Genomic DNA, 23,766 nt, shown 5'->3' on the forward strand with positions numbered 1-23,766 from the left:
GTCAAGGGCGCTGGAGCCCTCTCCCACCTCCCAAGCGCTTGCTGACGGGGACACAAGAGCCCTCGCGCATCTGGGGAAGTGTCTCCTTTTGAAAACGCACGGGTCCTTGTGCTCTGAGTGTTTTGAGTCCGGTCCATTATGAGAAATCTCCTTTTGAGGATGGACATATTCAAATCCAGATGCTGTTCTTCCAGAACAAAAAGCGCCCTCCAAACTCTGTGAAGAAAGAGGTTCTCATCCTTTGAAGGAATAACATCTCTTGATAAGCGGATTTTTTTCCCCCAGCCAAGAACGTGCTTTTCTGAATTTGCTAAAACTGGTTTAATAGCCTGTCCCTGTTCCACGTCTGATGCCAGGATGGCAGCAACAAGGTGGAATGTCACTGGCTGCTGGATTCAGTAGATGGAGTATGGCTTCACTAAGAAGAGGTTGGATTTTTAAAATATACACGGTTTATTTAGAAGGATTTCTTTTAATTCAAGACATACATTCTAATGGGACAAGTGTAAGATGAAATATGGATTATCAGAAAAACTTCCCAAATTGTACATTTCACTTTGCTGATTCAAAGACCTTTGGATAATTAAAAATAAATTAAAAGAAAAAAGAAGAGTTCCTGTCGTGGAGCAGCAGAAACAAATCCAACTAGGAACCATGAGGTTGCAGGTTCGATCCCTGGCCTTGCTCAGTGGGTTAAGGATCCAGCATTGCTGTGAGCTGTGGTGTAGGTCACAGATGAGGCTTGGATCCTGCGCTGCTGTGGCGTACGCCGGCAGCTGTAGCTCCAATTAGATCCCTAGCCTGGGAACCTCCATATGCCAGGGGTCCAGCCCTAGAAAGACAAAAGGCCAGAAAAAAAAGAAAGAAAGGAAAAAAAAGAACCCATGCCTTAAGATAATAAATATGTCTGGGAGTTCCCGTCGTGGCGCAGTGGTTAACGAATCCGACTAGGAACCATGAGGTTGCGGGTTCGGTCCCTGCCCTTGCTCAGTGGGTTAACGATCCGGCGTTGCCGTGAGCTGTGGTGTAGGTCGCAGACGCGGCTCGGATCATGCGTTGCTGTGCCTCTGGCGTAGGCTGGTGGCTACAGCTCCGATTCGACCCCTAGCCTGGGAACCTCCATATGCCGCGGGAGCGGCCCAAGAAATAGCAACAACAACAACAACAACAAAAGACAAAAAAAAAAAAAAAAAAAGAAAGAAAAAAAAAATATGTCTATCACCTTTTAAAAAAAATCCTCAAATAACAAATTTTCAGAAAAAAAGAATGTGAGTTCTCCTTGTGGCTCAGCAATAGCGAACCCGACTAGTAGACTAGTATCTATGAGGATGACGATTCGATGTCTGGCCTTGATCAGTGGGTTTAGGATCCAGCGTTGCTGTGGCTGTGGCATAGGCCAGCAGCTATAGCTCCCATTCGAATCCTAGCCTGGGAACTTCCATATGCCAAAGGTGTGGCCCTAAAAAGAAAAAAAAAAAAAAAAATTTAAGAATGACTGAAGAAAAGGGGTTTGCTGGCTCTGTAGAACTGGGGGCTTGGCGTCGGAACTTCAGGTAGGTTTTTATACAGAAAGAAAGCAATGTAGGAAGTTCCCATTGTGGCACAGCAGTAATGAACTTGACTAGCATCCATGGGGACTCAGGTTCAATCCCTGGCCTCACTCAGTGGATTAAGGATCCGGCGTTGCTGTGAGCTGTGGTGTAGGTTGCAGATGAGGCTCGGATCTCTTGTTGCTGAGGCTGTGGTGTAGGCTGGCAGCTATAGCTCTGATTCAACCCCTAACCTGGGAACTAACGTATGTTGCAGATGTGGCCCTAAAAAGAAAAAAAAAAAAAAGAAAGAAAGCAATGTATCTTACACACCTGAGTTATTCTGGGAGTCAGGCCCACTAAGCCCCAGAGCCAGATGATTTACCCACACGGCCTCAACCTGCGTCCCAACAGCCGAACAGCCGAACAGCCGTAGAAGATGAAGACGATGCTATTTTCAGAGGTTCACCTCTGGGGAAGTTAATGAGGCTTAATCTGCAAGTGAGAAGCCCTCCCAGATCCTACAGAACACTGCTTCACTTTACATTTGTAATTTTAAGAGCACCCATCTCAGACTGCAGAAACTCAGGCCCTACTGAACCTTCTCTTGTTTCCCCCATTTTATAGATGAAGAAAAATGTGGCACAGAGATGTCAAGTAAGTTACCCAAGGTGGCAGGGCTGAGAGGTGATGAAGTCCAGATTCAAACTCTTAACCCTCTCAGATGAGCCAACAAAGGCTTGAGGAGTTTTCCCAGAGGAGTCATATCTTTAAATGTAGAACTAGTTTCTGTTTAAATTTCTATATTTTATTTTATTTTTAATTTAATTTTTGCTTTTTAGGGCCGCACCTGTGGCATATGGAGGTTCCCAGGCCAGAGATCCAATCGGAGCTGCAGCTGCCAGCCTACACCACAGCCACAGCAATGCCAGATCCAAGCCGTGTCTGCGACCTACACCACAGCTCACGGCAATGCCAGATCCTTAACCCACTGAGCAAGGCCAGGGATCGAACCCACAACCTCATGGTTCCTAGTCGGATTCATTGACCACTGAGCCACGACGGGAACTCCAAATTTCGGTATTTTAATCAATGAATAAGCATTTTGTGTTAATTTTCTTAAGGGAATTGACTGAGTGCTTGTCCAATGGCAATGCAGTTACTCAGTCCTTTTATCACTTAGCTGAACACTGCCAGCCCCTGGGGTAGCTTTGCCTATGAAACAATTTTAAATTATGTTTATTATAATAGAAAATTTCTAGTTTATACCCATCACAGATCACTGCCTAAAGACCAAAATTCTTTAAAAAAAAAAAAAAAAATCTGATGCTGAAATATAATAGGGAAAACACAGTAATAAAAATGTATCTGCAAATTCCTCCCGTCTACACACTACTTATGTCTGATCACAGTTCTTACACATTCGTTGATAAATACTGTTGGGATCACCAAGTATCCACCAGGCTAACTAAATTGGGTCCTTACCTTACATCTGTGCCAAAATTAATTCCAACAGATTAAAAGGTATATTAAAAATTAAATACATACAATATTTATATATTATATCTATATATATAATGAAACTACAAATGTGTTAGAAAGAAATGGGCTGTGTCATAATCTTAGGCTGGAGAAGGCCTTCTTACATATCACAGAAAACCCCCAAACCATAAAAGAAAATTATGTTTCTCTACACAAAATTGAAAAAAATTTTCTTGGGTAAAGGAAAAAGCAAGAGGAGTTCCCTTGGGGTGCAGGTGGTTAAGGGTCTGGTGTTGTTGTCACTGCTGCGGCTTGGGTTGCTGCTATGGCATGGGTTCGATCCCTGGGAACTTGCACTTGCGACAAGCATGGCAAAAAAAGAAAATCAAAAACAACCTCAATGTCTCTCGGTCACAAACTCCATAAATAAATTATGGTACATCCTTACAACGGAATATTCTCCAGCTGACCATTTTTTGGTAATGAAGCAGTATAACATACACTGACTGGAATTACTTCAAAGGTCTATTACAAAGTAAGAAAAGCGAGGCTCGGTTGGCTATATAGAGGGCTTCATTTGTATAAAAATAAAGAGACAAAGCAGGATATCTGTGAACAAACATTTGCTTGTAGCTGCATAGATTCTATCTGGAAAGATACATAAGAAACTGCTAACTTCAGTTCCTGGAAAACAAAATCATTTGAAGGTCCATGGAAAGAAGAGTTGGTTGCTAATCTAAACACACCCATGCCTTTTGCACCTTTTGCATTGTGTATATATCACCTGTTCAAAAAAAAAAATCTATGTAGAACATCAAGATGCCTCTAGTACTTCAAAAACTAACAGTAAAAAGAGAAAATACAGCCATTTTAGCTTTTCATCTTTTGAAAATAACAACTATTCATACCTGAAATGGGTTATTTGAGGAAATGATATCTTTTATCTCTTTGTTTAAAAACAAAGCACAACATGGGTTTTTAAAATAACCAGCTAAATCACAAAAAAATGAAGCACAGGATGCAACAATTCTAATCTCCCATGTATTGAAAGCAAATATATCTATTTCTTAATTCTTATCATGCAGTTAAATTTCAATCTATAATGATAATTTCAGCATACATTCAATCCCCAAACCAAGACCAACAAGATATTTTCAATTTCTTTGTCTATAAATCTGGTTTATTCAGAAGGGTTTGAAAAGTTCCTGTCATGGCTCAGTGGTTATGAACCCGACTAGCATCCATGAGGACACCGGTTCAATCCCTGGCCTTGCTCAGTGGGTTGAGGATCTGGCATTGCCATGAGCTGTGCTGTAGGTCGCAGACACGGCTCAAATCCCACCTTGCTGTGGCTCTGGAGTAAGCTGGTGGCTGTATCTCCGATTTGACCCCTAGTCTGGGAACCTCCAGTGCAGCCCTAAAAGACAAAAAAAAAAAAAAAAGTTTTGCAAGGTCTTTGGTGTAAAAACAATTTGAATGTTCAAACATATTGATAAATACAACCTGGGCTCACTGTGTATGGCTATGCAAGCTGCAAACTGTACAACTCCAGGGGTTGCTTTTCAGATCCTAAGTCAAATTGTGCAGTGCACTACCTGTGCAACTGGGCATGTCAATCCTGTGGCTACTGAAAATGTTGGACACTGTGGAAAGAAAGTTTTTGGGCAGGGGAGGGTAGGTGTCAAAGCTGGGGTCACATAGATTGTGAGGCCAGAATTTCATACATCCTATCTCTCCAGGCTGGCCTCCCTTTTGGAGGCTCTGAAAACAGAAATAGCCTAAGTTTTCTCTGAGCCTTATAGCCTTGGTTTTCCTAAGGTTGGGGCCAAGGGACCATCTGCCAGGGCCTACAATCACCTCCTCAGCCTGTACAACTCAAAGTCCTCTTTAATCACTTGGCAGCTGAGAAGGAAGGCCAGAAGAAGGGCCCCCACTGTACCCCCTCATCTTTATTCCTACCCTAATGGAGGCAGAGGCAGTTCGCACAAGGGTAGAGGTGGTGGTGATGGAACCTTAAGTGATGTTCTGGACATTTGGCCTCTGGAACCTGCTCTACCACCACCACCTTTCTGTGTGATCTTGGCAAATCTTTAAGCCTCTCTGGGCTTTTCCATCCCTGTTTGCAAAATGAAAAGGATTATTGCCTGTCTTTCTCTGCCTCTTGGAAAAGCAGACAAGAGAGAAAAACACAAAGTGAAGATTTCACAGGGAATGCACAGAAATTCCAGCATGCTAATAATCACCATTAAGCCTCAAGAATTAGGGCCTGAGGGAGTTCCCATTGTGGCTCAGGAGTAAGGAACCTGACTAGTATCCATGAGGATGTGGGTTCAATTCCTGGCTTCACCCAGTGGGTTAAGGATTCGGCGTTGCCCTGAGCTATCGTGTAGGTGTAGATGCGGCTCGAATCGCTCGTTGCTATGGCTGTGGCATAGGCTGGCAGCTACAGCTCTGATTCAACCCCAAGCCTGGGAACTTCCATATGCTACACGTGCAGTCCTATTTAAAAAAAAAAAAAAAAAAAAAAAAAGTGGCCTGAGAGTCAGCAGGCTCTACTGAGCAGCTACAAAACCCCAAAAAAAAGATCTTTCTGGGCCTTCATTTTACCATGTGTCAAATGGCAAAGCTTGAATTAGATCAGCAGTTTGCCCACCTTTTCACCACTGAGAGTCTATTTTATTATTTCCAAACCATCCCACAGACTTCATATCTTGTAAGATTTTATCCCCTAAGCTGTATTTCGGTAATTATTACATACTTAATAACTATTAAGTAATTATATTTACCATTAGAAAAGTATTTTTGGTTATGAGTGACAGAATTTATGGGCTTACATAGGCAAAAAGTCTAGAACTAGGAATAGCTTCAGGCAAGGCTTGATCCAGCAGCCGTTACCAAGGATCAATGTGCTCCCAGTCTCTTGGCTCTGCCTCCTCTTATGTGTCACAAGATGGCTTCCAGAAGCTCTTGGTACTACTTGCTTTTCTTACATGTGATTAGCAAGAAACAGAGAGCTTGCTGCCTGGTGAACACAAAGAGACAGAGTTGAGATTCATTTACCTGGTTTGCCTTATTTGGGTCGTGTGCCTTTTCCTGACCAATTACCATACCCTGAAGGATGAGATACACTGATGTGCTTAAGCCAGTTAGGCCCCATTGCTGGAATGGGATCAAATCTGACCAGATCACATGGCTGGGAAATTCCCAGCACTATTAGGAAGGGGGAATTGGAATCGCTGGGTGCCAGAAAGACACAACCAAGTTTCCTGCTACATGTTTATCAACCAGTGATATCTCAAACAGCCCATCAGAACTTCTGATCAGCACGTGAGAGCTGCACATTAGTGACCTCCAGGATCTTGTGAGCTGGTCTGGATGACAACCCCATCTGTGGTTGGCCACATGGACCACACGCGCTGACGTCAGCCAGCTGTGGTTGGACTTGGCCTAGATGCCAGATCATCCATGAAGCTTCTGGTTCTCCACTCCCACCCAGACCTTCAGCGATGGCTCAGCTGAAGACCCAAGTGAACCTTGAACTCCCCCGTCCCCAGGCCTACGCCTGCCCTTTTCAGATACCAGGGGGCATTGCTGAGCTGGACTTGATAAAGATGAGGCAACAGAGATGTCCACAGCAAAGCATACCCAGAACCAGCTGGGTGGCCTCTTTCCCTGACTCATCGCAGATTTACCAACATCTATGCCAGGGCCTGACCCAGAGACCTGTCCTCAAGGAGCCATAGTGAGGTGGGGAAACTATTACAGTTCAGTGTGTAACACAGAGTAGGGGGCAGCAGGGGACAGGGGTCGGCCCCTCTCCATGCCAGACCAGAGGGCATGAATGTCCACCCTGGCACCCTCAGCAGCAGGGCCACTTCAGCCCAGCCTGTCCTCTCCTGGCCAGAGGGAAGGCCAGGGGCCTCTCTGATAGCTTCAAGGTATCACCGAAGGTATGCCCCCCAGTACAGACTGGGAAGTGTTCAACCCCAGGCCTGGGGACCCAAGGTTCTGCTCCCTGTCAGGGCCTTGCAGAATGCTCTCTGCAAGAAAGAGCTTTGGGGCTGGGGAGGAGGTGGGGGGGTGTCAAGCCAACTCAGCCTTTTGCCTGCTTTCAGACCCCACCTCTTTCCGGATCTTTAAAACCAGGTGGGATTCACTGGTCAGGTGAGCACACAGTGAGGCCCAAGGGAAAACTTCCCTGGAAACTCCTCTCTCCAGCAGACACCTGAGATTCTAGCACTCCTCTGAATAAGGCATTGCCCTGGTCAGGCTTTCAAGTAAGTCACCAGTACTTCTGAGCACCTGCGTGGGTCAGAGCCCCACATCTCCAGCAAATGGAGCCCGGGATGCCAGAGATGGAAAAAGCCTGGCTTGGAGTTCCCGTTGTGGCTCAGTGGTAATGAACCCGACTATTATCCATGAGGATGCGGGTTCAATCCCTGGCCTTGCTCAGTGGGTTAAAGGATCTGGCATTGCTGTGAGCTGTGGTATAGGTCACAGACGCAGCTCAGATCTGGTGTCGCTGTGGCTGCGGTGTAGGCCGACAGCTCCAGCTCTGATTAGACCCCTAGCCTGGGACCTTCCACAGGCCAAAAGTGTGGCCCTAAAAAGACAAAAAAAAAAAAAAAAAAAAGAAAGAAAGAAAGAAAGCCTGGCTTGTCCCATTCTCAGCTTTGCCTTGCAGCATGGCCAGAGGCAAGTCCCTTTCCCGCTTTGTCTCCTCATCTGTGAAACAAAGGTTCTAGACTCATCAGGGTCTAGGGGGCTTTCCAGGTCTAACATTTCCAGAATGTGAGCCTTCGAGGTTCAGAAGAGAGGAAGCAGGGGCAGCTGAACTGGGGGGGAGAGGGGAGGCAGGGAGGCCATTGGCCAGGGCATCAGATACCAATAGGCCCTAAGTTTAGACTTTGCATGATATCTGTAAATGGTTACACTCAGTCACAGGAGATATTTATATACACACACACATTATAGATACGTACATATGTAGATATATTTATATACATGTTTATATACATATATATGCACACCAACAGAAATGAACAAAGACCTTCTTACCAAAATATGCCATCTACAAGACCCATGAAGTCATATTATATATATATGTGTGTGTGTGTGTATATGTGTGTATGTATATGTATGTATATATAAATATAAATATATATTTGCTTTTGAGGGCTGCACGTGCAGCATATGGAAGTTCCCAGGCTAGGGGTGGAATTGGAGCTGCAGCTGCAGGCCTACACTACAGCCACAGCAACACCAGATCCTTAACCCATTGAGTGAGGCCATGGATTGAACCCACATCCTCATGGATACTAATTGGATCCATTTCTGCTGAGCCACAAGGGGAATTCCCAAGTTATATATATTTTATATACATAGGGTTATACATATAACCCTAACCCTAACCTAAAATAAATATAAATATATATATATAAATACACACATTTTTTTTTTTTTTTGTCTTTTCTAGGGCCGCACCTGGGGCATATGGAGGGTCCCAGGCTAGGGGTCTAATAGGAGTTATAGCCACCAGCCTACACCACAGCCACAGCAACACCAGATCTGAGCTGCATCTGTGACCTGTACCACAGCTCATGGCAACGCCAGATCCTTAACCCACTGAGCGAGGCCAGGGATCAAACCCACAACCCCATGGTTCCTAGTCGGATTCGTTAACCACTGAGCCGCGACGGGAACTCCACCACGTCATATATGTTTTCAATGAATTTTTCAATTTTGGAATTAATTTTCAGTTGACAAAAGAATTGCAAAGATAGTACCGAGAGTTCCTGCCTAACCTCACCCCAGTCTCAGTTTCCCCCTAAGGTTATCATCTCACACCACTGGGGTACATTTGTCAAAACAAACAAACAAACAAAGAAAAAACACAAAAAAAACCCACCAACAGGGGTACATCTCTGTTAACTAAAATCTAGACCTTATTTGGATCCACCAGCTTTTCCACTAATGCTCCTGCTGTTCCAGGATCCAACCAGTGACGCTGTGGCATTCACCCCGCCTCGCCATGTGTCCTCTGGTCTGTGCCTGTTTCTGTCTTTCCATGCTTTTCATGACCCTTTCCGATTTGAGGAGTCCTGATCAAGTATTTTGTAGCATGTTCTTTAGCTGGGGTGGTCTGAGGTTTTCCTCTAGAGTTACGAGGCTGGAGGTCTCTTCGGTACCACAGGAGCCTCCTCATCACAGGTTGCTGGGGGCACACGACAGCCACTGACTTACCACAGGTGGGGTTAACCTTGATCACTTGGTCAGGGAGGCGTCTGCCAGGTTCCTCCACTGTATGGTTACTGCTGCTCCCCTTCCCTACCCAGTTACTCAGAAGCAGGTCACTAAGTTCAGCGCACGTTCAAAGGCAGAGGAGGGAAAATTAACCTGAAGGAGGGAGAAACTGCACGTTATTTGGCCTTGGCTTTCCTTCCCCAGCTAGCTATTTAGTCAATAATTTATTTTGGGGAGTTCCCGTCGTGGCTCAGCGGTTAACGAAGCTGACTAGCATCCACGATGACACGGGTTCGATCCCTGACCTCGCCCAGTGGGTTAAGGATCTGGCGTTGCCGTGAGCTGTGGTGTAGGTCGCAGATGCAGCTCGGATCCCATGTGGCTGTGGCTGTGGCATAGGCCGGTGGCTACAGCTCTGATTTGACTCCTAGCCTGGGAACCTCCATATGGCGCGAGTGCAGCCCTACAAAGACAAAAAAAAGGCCAAATAATAATAATAATAATTTATTTCAGAGTTCCCGTCATGGCTCAGTGGAAATGAATCTGACTTGTGTCCATGAGGACGCAGGTTCGATCCCTGGCATTGCTCAGTGGGTTAAGGATCCAGTGTTGCCGTGAGCTGTGGTGTAGGTGGCAGACATGGCTGAGATCCTGCATTGCTGTGGCTCTGGCGTAGGCCGGCGGCTATGGCTCCGATTAGACTCCTAGCCTAGGAACCTCCATATGCTGTGGATGTGGCCCTAAAAAAGCCCTCCCCACAAAATTTATTTCTACAGTACAGACTCAGGGATATGTATTTTATACTTTGGGTTATAATCTAATACTCCATTATCTATTTTATTGTTTTAATGTTTGCAACTTTGACCGTTGGGAGCTTTTGGCTCCTGAGTCCCTTTGACACACTCCTATCTTTGTGAGTATTGGGTACTTCCTAACTCTGGCACCATAAGACACTCCAAGCTCAGCGTTCTCTTCTGACGCAACAGGTTAAGGATCTGGTGTTGTCACTACAGCAGCTCCGGTCACTGTTGTGGTGCAGATTCAGTCCCCAGCCCGGGACCTCCACATGCTGGGAGTGCAGCCAAAAAAAAAAACAAAAAAAAAGAGGAGTTCCCAGTGTGGCACAACAGGATCTGATCCCTGGCCCAGGAACACCATATGCCTCAGGGTGGCCAAAAAAGAAAAAATAATAAAATTTTTTTAAAAAGGGAGAGGAGGCAAGTTCCCATCGGCTCAGTGGTTAATGAACCCGACTAGTATCCATGAGGACACAGGTCCGATCCCCGGCCTTGCTCAGTGGGTTAAGGATCTGGGGTCACTGTGAGCTGTGGCAAAGGCCAGCAGCCTCAGCTCCAATTCTACCCCTAGCCTGGGAACCTCCATATGCCTCGGGTGCGGCCTTAAAAAGATAAAAGACAAAAAAAAAAAAAAAAAAAAGAGAGAGAGAGACACTTCACGCTCACTTTTTTTCCTTGTCCCAGCCCTAAAACCAGCCATTTCTCTGAGGAAATAATATATGTTTCAAACAAATCCTCCAATAATCTTGTCAGTAGTCCAGATATATTTCACTGCATTTGCGTATGTGATGAAAGAGTTAATGTCAGGAGTTCTCTGATGGCCTAGTTCTCGCCGCTGTGGCTCTGGTTGCTGCTGTGTGGTGTAGGTTCAGTCCTTGGCCCAGGAATTCCCATATCCTGCCTGTGTGGCAAAAAAGAAACAAAACACAAAACAAAAACAAAAAACAAGAAAGAACCTGAAATAAATGTTGCAACTCTCATCTAAAAGAAAAGAAAGAGTTAACTTGTTCAATTAATTTTTTTTTCTTTTTTTTTTCAGCCACACCCACAGCATATGGAAGTTCCCTGGCCAGGGAGCAAATCCAAGCCACAGATGGGCCCTATGCCACAGCTGGGGCAACAATGGATCCTTAACCCACTGCTCCAGACTGGGGATTGAACCTGTACCACCACAGAGACAACACTGGATCCTTAATCTGTTGCACCACAGTGAAAACTCGATTAAATTTTAAAACACAATTCAATTTTTTCTGGCCACACCTGTGGTGTGTGGAAGTTCCCGGGCCAGGGACTGAACCCAAGCCACAGCAGTGACCCAAGCTACTTCAGTGACAACGCTGGATCCTTAACTTGTTGTGTCACCAGGGAACTCCCACACTTCAATTTTTGTAGCTCTACTGTGACAAGTCTTTTTAAAATATACTGGAAGCTGGAGTTCCCTGGTAGCCTAGTGTTTAAGGATCCGGTGTTGTCACTACTGTGACATAGGTTTGATCCCTGGCCCAAATGTATGCCATGGGCACAGAAAAGAAAAGAAAAGTAAAGAAAAAAGAAAATGAATAGAATAGAAAAATAAAATAAAATGTAAAACATACTAGGAGCTCAAAACATGAAAGGAATCTGTCCCTTTCTCCATTTCCAAGAGACCTTGTGGAACTGAACCTCTGCAAAACCACTCTGCTAAGGCTCGGGGGCAGTCTGCCCACTCTTCCTACAGAGGTGACCTAGCTCCTGTGTGCTCCCATCTGAGCTTCCCAGTGGAGTTACCAAAGGGCAAAGTAATTCCTGGGACCTTTCCCTCTCCAACCTCTCCCCATCGCCCATCTAGTGGGTGACCATTCCTGGAACTCTGCAGACCCCGCCCAGGCTGGCCAGGTGAAGGCAGATGGCAGGAGAGCAGGAAGGCTCCAGGAAGGAAGCTGGCAAGCCAAGCCACTGGGACCGGCATGCAAGAGGCAGAGGAAGGGGTGTGGGCTCGGCACATTTGATCCAGAGGTCTCCTGGGGTTTGGGGCCGGGGTGTGCAAAATCCAGGGGTAAGTGGAGGAGGGTTTCCCCAGAGCAGCCCTGCGTTCTGCAGAAGAGAGTCAGCTTCTCGGGAAAGAGCTGCCTTTACAAGCCGGAAGAGAGCGAGACTGCAGCTCACTCTGGGAGGACACGGAGCTGCGTGACTCATCCCCCAGCCCTGCTGGCTCCCACTGGCACAGTGCTGGGTAGCACGGGGCCAGGGATTACAGGCGGAGTCCCAGCCCGGCCCTGGCCCCGGAGGCGGTCCAAGCAGGCAATCACAATCCAGCACGTAGGGACACAGGCAGGGTGCTGTGGGAGCACTAAGGAGGAAGCAACTCAGCACCAAAGGAGTCTGGGCAGGCCTCACAGAGGAGGTGACATCATCCAAAAGAGGAACAGAATTGGCCAGGCAGCTGTAGCCAGGGAAGAAGGGGAGAGCACTCCTGGGCCGAGGAGGAGAGATGCAAAGGCACGGAAGTGTCTGCAAGGCGTTGGCACCGTGCCTGCCGCCCAGTGAGTCCTCCATAAATGCGAGGCATTATCGCTGTGGTTGACTATCATCATTATGCTGATTAATCTGGACTCATTTAATATTCTTACTATCTTAAAGGGAGTTACTACACATGAGCACATGTCTAAATATACAGCACTTTTCACTGAACTTTTCTCAACTCTAAAAGTGGCCCTTGTGTGAAGATTAAGGCTACCGGCACACACAGTGCTCAGCAGGAGTGGTGGGGAGCACAGAGAGGAGCCCAGCCCTGGATGTGATCTGGGGGAAGGCTTGTTTTCTCTCTCTCCTGGAGGCCAGCTCCTGGGGTTGCTGTGCCTGGGGGGCACTGACGTGGAGATCCTTCGGGGTCTTTAAAGATGACCAGGCAACAAAGCAGGGAGTTAGCTAGGTGGGGTCACTGGTGATTTCAAAAGTGACATAGGTGGCACCTGGTGCCATGGAACTGGAGCTCCTGGTGCTGCTTGCAAGTCTTTCCAGCTGGGACAAGGCAGGTTGTACCTGCCTTTCTATCCCAGCAAGGTCCTTATTTCAGAAAAAAAAAAAAAAAAAATGTACTTGGCCCTGGGTGGGGCCCCACTTCTGTGTACCTGCTCCAGTCACGGTTACCTGTTGAGTCTTCCTGTCTCAATGAGAAAGGTGCCCGCCTGGGTGTACCTGTCTTTATAACCATGGCTCTGCCTCCCGTGGTGTGTGGACCAACCTTTGTGCACTTGATTCACTCGATGCACCCCAGACTGTACCTTCCGCATACTTAAGTCTGAACGACCGCAGCTATACCTGTGTTGTACTGCCGTACTCTCGGTCAGCCCGCGCCAGACTCGGATCGCTTACCTGGTCCAACCTGGGCTTACCTTATGCCTGTTGGCCGTACACTCCTGCCCTGCAGATCGCGCCGCCCCGGGGGCGCCTCGAGGCTCAAATAAGGGGCTGCGAACGGCGACCGCTGACCACATTCCTGGCCGGGCAGAGCGCGCTCCGGCTGCGGGGGCGGGGCCGGAGGCCAGGGCGGGGCGGGGCGGCGCAGGGGGCGGAGCAGGAAGGGGCGGTGGCCGCTCCGCCCCCTGCCGCTCGGGCCGGCTCTCGCCTCCCCTGCCCAGCTTCCGCGTCACGGTCCCGAACGCCACCTGCCCGCCCACCCGCCCGGTATAAAGGCGCCGCCGGCCTAGCCTCCGGGACTCGGCCCCATGGAGACGCCGCCCGCCGCGGCCGGCGCACGGTGGGGTGAGGCGCGCGCGCGCGCGCGCGGCGGGGGCGCGGACCTCGGGGCGGGCGGAGGGGGGGTGGGGTGGGCGCAGGCTGGGACTGACCGGAGCCGGAGGGACGTGGGGCCTGTCCCCTCCGGCCTCGCCGGTCCTCGGGACCGCTTCCAACTTAGCCCAAGTTGGGGGATCCTGGGAGTAGGAAGACCGAAGTCTGGAGGGGGAGCCGAGCGAGAGGCTCTGGGCCGGGACAGCCTCCGCGTCACCGAGCCCGGAGGCCAACCAGAGTTTCCCGGCAACTTTTCTCGCTGGTGGTGGGTCGCCCCGGAAACTTCCCCTCCCCCGGTCCGGGCGTCTGGCCACTGGCCCTCCGCCTCCTGAGCCTGGGTTCCAAGCACGCGGCAGACGGACTGGAGAAGACGATGGTTGATGGTTTCGACGGGGAACCCCCGCCCCCCTTCTAGCGCACTTGCAACCCAGCGGGTTTCCATCTGAAAACCCCGCCCCGCGGCTGTGGGGGCGCGGCGAGGCCCTCGAAGGCCACCCGCGACTTCTGGGTCCCTGAGTTTGTCGAGGAGGGGGAGGGCTGAGGGTAGAGGGGGAGGAGTAATCAGACTGCCTAAGTTCAAATCCTTGCCCCACCCGCTAACAGCTGGATGACCTTGAGCAAGTTCTTACTGTCTGTGGCTCAGTTTCATCCTTTATGTAATGGGACTTGAGGATCCCTCCCTGGGAGGGCTTTTGGAGGAATAACAGAGGTAACACCCCCAAATGGCTTTTCATACTGCCCCTAGTGTGGCCTCATCCTCTTGGATGGGGTGGGAGTTGGAGAGAATCATTCCCCGTCCCTAACTTTTGTGCTTGTCCTCCAGGAGCTGTGACAAGTGCCTTTCACCAGTCTGAGCTGTGAGTGGCCAGTGGAAAGAGGCCCACCCGGCCCCACCATGAATCTGTGGGAACTTGAAGACCACAAAAGCTGCCGAGAGACCCCAAGGCCGGCCCAGGAGCCCACTGCCGAGGAGGTGATGACCACGGAGCTACAGATGAAGGTTGACTTCTTCCGGAAGCTGGGCTACTCCTCTGCCGAGATCCACAGTGTCCTGCAGAAGCTGGGGGTCCAGGCAGACACCAACACAGTGCTGGGCGAGCTGGTGAAGCATGGGTCAGCGGCCGAGCGGGAGTGCCAGGTGTCACCGGACCCCTGCCCTCAGCTGCCTCTGGTCCCCCGTGGTGGGGGCACCCCCAAGGCTCCCACCGTGGAACCCTCACCCTCTGAGGAGGACAAGGAGGGTGGTGACCTGAGGCCCGTGGTCATCGATGGGAGCAACGTGGCCATGAGGTACATGTCACTTCTGTGGCCAAGACGGTGGCCGGGAATGGTGGCCCTGTGTCTCTGCACCTCTGGTAGAAAGGACCTTAGGAAGGAGTTTGACCTCGTCTCAGACCGGTCTGGAGGCAGGGAAAGCCCTTTCTGGGGGCCCTTCTGTGTGCCTGGACGCTCTCTTAGTCCTCACGGCTTCTTGGGAGTGGGTTTCAGGATGTTTTAGGGACTCAGAGAGTTGCTCAGGGTCACACTACTGTTAAGTGCCAGAGCAGGGATTTGAGCTCAAGTCTTTATTTCTCCAGAGCAGCCTTAGGCTCTTTGTGAGGGCCAGCACTTGGTCTCGGTTTCTCTCCTGTGACAAGGTTAAGGGATCAGGCCTTGGGCTCCAGCCCGCCCCTCCAGGAGGCTCCTTCCCTCCTCCCAGAGATGGGGCTAACCCACCCCTCAGGCTGTGAGCTGTGAGCAGTAAGCGCACAGAACCTGGAGAGAAGTAAGAGCTTAGTAATCTGTAGTAGTGGTTGTTACTGTCACTGCTCTTCGGGGAGGGTCTCAGACTTCTGAGTCCTTGTTGTCCCAGACCTGGGCTCCCGAGGAAGCCGGCCCAGCTCTTGAGGGCTTTGTAGCTATGACCGAGAGTAACCTTGAGGATCTGGCTCTATCTACATCGGGTGTGTGTGGCTGGCCTGATGCTTTGGCTTCAGGGGAGCTGTGACTTAGGTCCCCTCTGCTTCAGCCTGAGCCACTTGGGCTGGACAGGGCTCCGGGGGCTCCCTGGGGGCCAGAGCCAGGACTCAACCCCAGGAACCACCCCCCCTGTCTCCCCAGCAAGGCTCTCACAGGGAAGGGGGCACAGGGCTGCCACTGGCTCTGGGAAGCCCAGACCTCCTTTCCATCCAGGCCCTGCCCTCCGGCCCTGTTTTCTCCCAGTCCCTTCCAGGCAGGCTGCTGAGTCAGGATTGGGTGGATGGTTCACAAGGAAACGTTCCTGTGGGTGCGGACAGGGAGACCCCAGACATGGGTGTGGGGTGGGTAGGGCTTCTTCCTCAGCTTCCCTGAGGGGTCCCTGGGGGGGGGGTACCTCCTGAGCCAGCTCTGTGCCTTTGGCCCCCCTGCCCCTCCCACACCTGGCCTCCCTGGGGGCAAGTCAGCTGTCTGGCTGGTCCTGGCCCAGCTCAGCAAGTGCACAGGTGGCCCTATTCCGGCCACCTTGGTGGTCCGTCTTCACTTCTCTGAAATGGGCTGGGCCCAGGTGGACATGGAGGCAAGCCGGCTCCCGCGGGCCAGCTGTAACCGGTCACAGCGTGTGCTTTAGTAAGAGTCAGGGGACCCCTCTCAGGCTCCAGCAGTTAGCTGGGTCAGGAGCTGGGGTGCGTCTGTGACCCCTTCCTCTGGGGGTAGGGCCCCAGAGCACGGAGCCCCAGGGGCAGCCATGTGCTCCGTGTGTTTGTGTCCCGGTAGGAGGAGGAGGGGCCTGGGCAGGAGGAGGGGCGGGGGGTGGAGGGGAGGCCGGAGGCTGAGCCGCAGGGGTTTTCTGAGCTGGGGCAGGAGCAGGAGGGGAATTCCAGCCTCGAACTTCCTGTCCCCGCTGCGGCTGGGTTGCTGCCCTCCTGCCCCCTCCCCCCCCCCGAGGGGCAGGCGGGCCAGCCCCTGCCGTATGCAAATCGTGGGGAAATTCACCTCTGTTTCCTTCTAAGGGAATTTTTCCCCAGTCGCTGGGCCCAGCCCAGGCAGATCTTTTCACCTGGGTAGCCCAACTCAGCCCTGCTCTCTGCCCTCGGGCGGGAGCCACCGAGCTGGAGTCTCCTACACCATGGCACATCTCACCAGTGTCATTAGCCAGGCTGGGGGCCCTGACCTTCTGGGCAGACGGGACTGCGGTGGCGGCGGGAGGATGCCTGGTTTTCCTGTGCCAGCAGAGCTTCTCCCTGGCAGTGACAGGGACCCTGTAGGGGGCCACATACCCGCCTTGGAAGGGCAACATCCGGGACTGGATGGATGTTGTGTTCCACTTCTGCTGAGAGTAAGGCTTCTGACTGCCTGATTGTGGAATATTCTGGGGGCGGGGGCAGCCGAGAGCAGACTTGTCCCAGCCAGGACTTCTGATGCCCAGAGGCAGTGCCCTACCCCAGAAGTCCCCGTTCAGTCCCCAGGCTTGCACATGCCAGCCTGAGATGGGGCCTCTGCAGGTTGGACACTTGTGGACCAAAGGAGGTGGCCAGGTACGTGTGTAGCCTGCATTCCTGAGGCAGGGATCCAGGCCAGAGGTGGTCACAGCCCCACGGTCCCGGGGAGACAGAGCAGGGGAAGCACGGGGTGTCGCGAAGACACCAGGGACCTGACCCATCTTGCAGCCAGGCCAGGAAGGGCTTCTCAGAGGCAGCGACCCCTCCCCTGGGTGCTGACGGAGGAACAGGAGTTGGCAAGATGCACGATTGTCCCTGTTCCCCGCCTGCCGCCCCCTCTGAACCCTTTGCCTAGACTAAGTTCAAGAGCTTTCTTCCCTCCTAAATAAACATCCCTTCCGTCAGGGGTAGGAGGGCGATCCAGTAGCCCCCCACCCCCTACCCCGACCTGGGGTCAAGTTCTGTCTCTTACCAGTCGCCAGGGGGTCTTAGATGAGTCAGAGCCTTGTAAGGATGAAGCCAGGAGGTGTATGACATGCCTGTCCTCCAGTCGGAGCGCTGTACCTGCTAGTCCCCACTCTGGGTCCCTTGTCAGGGTTGGCCCTTGTCTTCAGACCTTAGCTGTCATAAGCACCCGTGGTGGTTCTGAACACAGCCTCTGGGTTTGCATCTCCCTTCCACCATTGCTGCTGCGCGGTGCTGGCAGCTGGTTGCCCTCCATGGACCAGTTCCCTCATCTAAATAAAGGGGCAAGGAGCCTTTTGTGATAGGACCCTCTTCAGAGGCTTGCTGAGGATTCTGTATGAAGCATGTAGATCAGGGCCTGGCTCACAGCTCGCAGTAAATGCTAACCTTTTTTTTCTTTATAGTTGTTTTACCAAGTTCTGTTAATTCTTACTGCACAGCAAAGTGACCCAGTTATACGTATATATACATATATACATACATTCCTTTTCTCCTGTTATCTTCTATCATGTTCCATCACAAGTGAGTGGATACAGTTCCCTGTGCTGTCTAGCAGGACCTCACTGGTTAACTTTTATTATAAGCGGGCTGGCCTGGCGGATGGCAGGGAGGCCTCACCTGGCAGGGATGAGCGCTGCCTTGGGGCTGGACTTTGCCTCCCCTACAATTTACAGAGACCTTCAGCCGGGAGTCCCTGCCTCACTCCCTGGACAGCCTCCGTGCACCCCCAGCCCGCCAGCTGCCCCACCTCTCTTCTACATTCTCTTGGGGCTCCAGCTATCGCCCCCCCAAAAGCCACCCACAGGATGTGGTTGGCCATGGAGTTGCCTCTTTTGCGTAACGTTTATTCGGTTTTATTTGCCAAATTTGAGTCTGAGTTGTTCACTGAGGGGTTAGTGAGGCACAGGGGCCGTTGGGGGAGGGAGCCCCAGCTCGGCCCCTTCCAGCCCCCTAGTCTGGTCCTAGAGCCCTACTGTGACCCCCCCGCCCCCGTATTAATTCCCTGGGAGCCCACCCCCCAGGAAGTCAGCTAGAACCTCCACTTGGTCGGTCGGTCTCTGGGTCTCTGGCCTCAGGCAGACATTGTCCCGCTGTCACCGGCCCTTCTTAAGGAGGCTGCAGACTGCAGGGCCCATTTTCCAGACAGAGAAGCTGAGCCCGAGCAACCTCGGGGTTGCTTTAGGATCTAGCCACGTTCAGATGGGGCGAGGTCAGACCACAGCCAGGGGTGTCCCAGCTCCCAGCTCTCCGGCCAGCAGAGTCCCCCTCCCCTGTGTCTTCAGACCATCTTTCTGCCTTGGGTCATGCCCTCCCCAGAGGGGTGAGGAGAAGACAGGCAGTCCTGGTGTTTTGGGGAACTGGCAGGCTTGGGGGGAAAAGAACTGTCCTTTCACTTTCAGGCTGAAAGGCCCCGCAGCAGCCTCCTGCCCCATGTTGAAGGTGGAATCAAAGCTGCTTTCCCCCCTCGCCCTCCTCAGCCCCAGCCCCAGCGGTTTGCATAGGACTGAACTTTAATCCAAATTGAATCCGGTGCAATCTGGTTTCTCTTGCCCTGCCCCCACCCGGCGAGGGAGGGGTGGTGACTCAGTCCGTCTGGGCACAGCTGTGTCCCTGTGGTCCCAGCGCCTTTCCCCCACCCCCAGGTGTGTTGTAAGCGGCCTGACCCTCCCCCATGTAGGGAGCGGGTGCTGCCAGATTCCTGGGCGTCTCCTCATTGTAGGAGACAGAACCTCAGGGAAAGTCCCAGGCCTGGCCATCCCGGGTTTTGTGGGAACCAGCAGGGGAATACAGGCCTTGGGCCCCCAGCCAGAGGTCGGGTGAGGCGGGGGGGTGCGTTGACTGAGCTCAGCTGGCTTCGGGGACAGCAGGCTGACCCTGCCCTCCTCTCCTCCCCAGCCACGGGAACAAGGAAGTCTTCTCCTGCCGGGGCATCCTCCTGGCAGTGAACTGGTTTCTGGAGCGGGGCCACACAGACATCACGGTGTTTGTACCATCCTGGAGGAAGGAGCAACCTCGGCCTGATGCGCCCATCACAGGTTAGTGGCACCCCCAGGAGGGGCCTGGTCTCACTCCCCCCGGGAGCCCTGGTCCTCCTCCAGAGAGACCCTTTGAGTGTGAGCAACAGCTTCTAGGCCTCGGGCAGGGACCAGCATTTCTTTTCCCGGCTGTTACTGTCCTCAGCATCCTGCTCGGAACAACGGTCCTTGGAGGTCGCCTAGGGCAGCCTCTGCCCCCAGGTACCGGGCACCTCCCTCATCAAGTGGGGGCACTCTCTTGCCAGGTTCCCAGTGGCACAAGGGCAGCATGGCACAGTGGCTGGGCCCTGTGGGCTCTGGAGTCCTAGCTCAGTCCCTTCTGGCTCACCTTTCTCTGAGCCACATGCTCCTCTGCTGGGACATGGGACAGGGTGAGGGTTGGATAACCTCACAGGGTTAGCATGAGGATCACAGGAGTCGATAAGTGCTCAGAAGAGCACCTGGTACATAGCAAATGCTCAGCAGATGCCTGCCCTTGCCATTCCTGCTCTTGCACGAGCCCCCAGCCTTTGGGAGGAAAATAGGAGTTTATTGAGAGATCTGGGGGCAGGCTCGCTGACTCTGCAGGGGACAGAGCCTGGACACTCCTCTGGCCCCAACTCCAGAGTGGGCTGGGCGAGCACCAGAGCCAAGCCCGCTGCCAGGGCGACCAGACCTGGTGTCCAGGAGGGGGGAAGGAGGCGGCCCAGGCCCAGCTCTACTCGGGAGTCTGGGCTGAGCGGGACCTGCCCACCCGTTCTCAGGGGTTCTTGGTCTTCAGGCAGCAAAGCATATACATGCCCCAGGCCCAGTGAGGCCGGCCCGCTGCAGAGCTGCTTCCTGCCCTCATGACCCTGGGCCTGGTCTCTGGGGGGGTCAGGGAGCTCTGCCGGCTGGCCCTGGGTCCAGGTTGGGCCCTGACCTGGGTCCCTGTCACCCCCAGACCAGCATATCCTGCGGGACCTGGAGAAGAAGAAGATCCTGGTGTTCACACCGTCGCGGCGTGTGGGCGGCAAACGCGTGGTATGCTACGACGACCGCTTCATCGTGAAGCTGGCCTTCGAGTCCGACGGCATCATGGTCTCCAACGACACGTACCGGGACCTCCAGGGCGAGAGGCAGGAGTGGAAGCGCTTCATCGAGGAGCGGCTGCTCATGTACTCCTTCGTCAACGACAAGTACGCTCTGCCACCGCCCTGCCACCACGCAAGGGGACTCAGGAGGCCAGGGCTGGGGCGGCCCTGCTGGGGAGCCATGGCCTTGGGCCCAGGCAGCTCTGAGAGCAGAGTGGACATGGCCCCGCTGAGGAGGGGTCAGGCGAGGACAGAGGGCTTTCTAATTTGTGGGGTGGAGCAGGAGTCTGGGGGCAGGAGGAGGTCAGCACCTCCAAGGGGGCCTCTCTGGTTCCTGCTCCACAGCTCTGACCAGAGGCCAGCGGGTGCGGCCTTAGCTTCAGGTCCTCACCTCAGCCAGCCTCCAGCACAAGAGTGGCCCCAAAAGCAGCCGCGGCCCTGTGGACTGGGACCTCCTCCGCTCTGTCAGGACTACGCTACCCAGAGCCCTGCTGCTCAGACACCAGTTGTTTTGGGGTTTTTGGGTTTTTTTAATGGCCGCACCTGCAATATATGGAAGTTCCCAGGCTAGGGGCTGAATCTGAGCTACAGCTGCTGACCTACACCACAGCCACAGCAACAGGGGATCCAGGCTGCATCTGCAACCTGCACCACAGCTCACGGCCAGGCCAGCTCCTTAACCCACTGAGTGAGACCAGGATTACACCCACATCCTTATGCATACCAGTCGGGTTCTTAATCCCCTGAGCCACAACGGGAACTCCTCAGACACCAGCTTTAGGAGCTGCCCTCCTGCTCGTCCTAGCAAGGCGTCCTGTCCAGCCCCCTCCTCGGCACTGGGATGTCCCCCATCATGTCTCCCACCTCCTCCGCAGGTTCATGCCCCCCGATGACCCCTTGGGCCGTCACGGGCCGAGCCTGGACAACTTCCTGCGTAAGAAGCCGCTCTCGGCCGAGCACAGGAAGCAGCCGTGTCCCTATGGTAAGAGCCCCAGCTCCACCCTCCAGAGCCCCCCGCCCTCATCCCCTTGCCCTCTCGCCTCAGTCGGCCCGTGCCCCAAGTTCTTTCTCTCAGGGTCCCCCACCCCGTGTGTCCCTGCCACCCCTCCCGCCTCTGCTGAGAGCCCCCGCCCCCCTTAATTTTCTCCATTCCCTCCCAGGGAGGAAATGCACCTACGGGATCAAGTGTCGCTTCTTCCACCCCGAGCGGCCCAGCCGCCCCCAGCGCTCCGTGGCTGACGAGCTCCGTGCCAACGCCCTCCTGTCACCCCCCAGGCCTCCGAGCAAGGACAAGAATGGCCGGCGGCCATCACCACCTCAGCCTGGCTCTCTGCCAACAGAGCATGAGCAGTGCAGCCTGGAGGGGAAGAAGCTGGGGGTCCAGGCCACCCCGGGAACTCCGCGGGAGGGTCTGACACAGCCCTTCGCCCAGGCAGGCAGGAGCCTCCCACCCAGCGGGGGCAGCGGGGGCAGCTTTGGGCCCTCGGACTGGTTCCCACAGACGCTGGACTCGCTCCCGTACACCTCCCAGGATTGCCTGGACTCAGGCATCGGCTCCCTGGAGAGCCAGATGTCGGAACTGTGGGGGGTCCGAGGCGGCGGCCCCGGTGAGCCGGGCCCATCCCGGGGTCCTTACACTGGCTACAGCCCCTACGGGGCCAAGCTCCCAGCCACTCAGGCCTTCTCTGCCTTTGGCCGGCCCGTGGGGGCCGGCCACTTCAGTGTCCCTGCTGACTACGCGCCCCCACCGTCCGCCTTTCCACCTCGCGAGTACTGGTCGGAGCCCTACCAGCTGCCCCCACCTGCCCCGGTCCTGCAGGAGCCCCGGGTGCCGGGCCCTGGGGCCGACAGGGGCCCCTGGGGCGGGGGAAGCAGCCTGGCCAAAGAGCGAGCCAGCGTGTACACCAAGCTGTGTGGCGTCTTCCCCCCGCACCTGGTGGAGGCCGTGATGGAGCGCTTCCCGCAGCTCCTGGACCCCCAGCAGCTGGCCGCCGAGATCCTCTCCTACAAGTCGCAGCAGCTCAATGAGTAGTCAGCCCACCCCACCCTCCCCACCCCACGCCGGGCAGCACCTCTGGCCTCTGAGGGCTGCCGGGCTGGGCTTCCGGAGGCTGGATGCAGGGAGGATGCGAGTAGGCAAGGGAACCCCCAGACCAAAGATACTGTAGGATTGGTTCTGGCCCCTCGGCACCTTTAGCTGGCGGCCCGGGGGGCAGAAGCGATCACCCTGTTGATGCACATTGTATCTGTAGTTTAAGGAGACGCTGCCAGTAACGGCTGTCAGTCCAAGGCTGAGGCCCAAACCCTCCTTTCTCTCGGAGGGCGGGGAGGGAGGCATGGGGTGCAGAGGCCTGGGCTGGGGGCCCTGCGCACGGCCCCCAACCTCCGCCCCGTCCCCGGGATGCGGGCCTTGGCTGGCTCGTTGGGCACCATGTGCCCGCCCTCCGTGGGCCCTCCTCTAAGCTAATGAGGCCTCATCCGTGCTCTTGCGGGCTGGAGGCTTCATGTTAGTAAGCAAGATTAAGCTTCTTAATACCCACTCTCCGTCCCACTCTGTTCACCTAGCCCATAGCCCCTGGGGGCCAGGTGGCGGGGGAGGTCAAGGGCACTCTGCCCCCACCCCTTCTCCCCCTTCCCCAAGGGGAGGTTTTGTGTGTGTGTGTGTGTGCGCGCGTGTGTGTACAGGTGTAAACGTTAAATATTTTAAGCGGAAAGCCCTTGCCTCACACGTCAATAAAGTCCAATGTGAGCCGCTCTAAGAGGTAATGGTCTTTTGTGCTTGGGGGTGGAGCTGGCCTCTGGGTGATGGAAGGTCAGCGGGTGCGCACCCCAGATCCACCTCCACACCAGCTCTCTGACCCTTCTCTGGAAGGAAGTTTTTTGGAATTGCACCAAGAGGGCCATGTCCCTTTAGGGCAGAGACCCCTCCTGAGGCCTTGGATCAGGGCATGAAAGGTTGGGAACGGAGGGGCAAGGTGTCAGGAAGCAGATTA

General features: G+C 53.5%; 1 protein-coding gene across 4 annotated transcripts; it reads left to right on the forward strand.

Annotated features, from left to right (window-relative positions):
• ZC3H12A (zinc finger CCCH-type containing 12A) lies at nt 13,666–23,532 on the forward strand. 4 transcript variants are annotated; one of them, XM_021095963.1, is made up of 6 exons: nt 13,666–13,790; nt 14,646–15,112; nt 19,582–19,721; nt 20,644–20,878; nt 21,649–21,755; nt 21,934–23,532. In XM_021095963.1, exons 2-6 carry the CDS (start codon nt 14,718–14,720, stop codon nt 22,803–22,805), a joined length of 1,749 nt encoding a protein of 582 aa, XP_020951622.1. In that variant the 5' UTR covers nt 13,666–13,790; nt 14,646–14,717; the 3' UTR covers nt 22,806–23,532. The 4 variants fall into 4 exon arrangements, with proteins under 4 accessions (XP_020951622.1, XP_020951623.1, XP_020951624.1 ...); XM_021095964.1 differs by having other exon boundaries at nt 13,691–13,795; XM_021095965.1 differs by lacking the exon at nt 13,666–13,790 and adding an exon at nt 13,861–14,531.

This window comes from Sus scrofa, chromosome 6 (genome assembly GCF_000003025.6).
Source record: "Sus scrofa isolate TJ Tabasco breed Duroc chromosome 6, Sscrofa11.1, whole genome shotgun sequence".
NCBI lineage: Eukaryota > Metazoa > Chordata > Mammalia > Artiodactyla > Suidae > Sus > Sus scrofa.

Excerpts from the sequence above, each read along its gene's own strand:
- ZC3H12A (XM_021095963.1), top strand. The coding sequence starts at position 14,718 with ATGAATCTGTGGGAACTTGAAGACCACAAAAGCTGCCGAGAGACCCCA. Across the intron at positions 19,722-20,643 it reads GCCTGATGCGCCCATCACAG|ACCAGCATATCCTGCGGGAC; the intron begins GTTAGTGGCACC and ends TGTCACCCCCAG. Across the intron at positions 20,879-21,648 it reads TACTCCTTCGTCAACGACAA|GTTCATGCCCCCCGATGACC; the intron begins GTACGCTCTGCC and ends CCTCCTCCGCAG.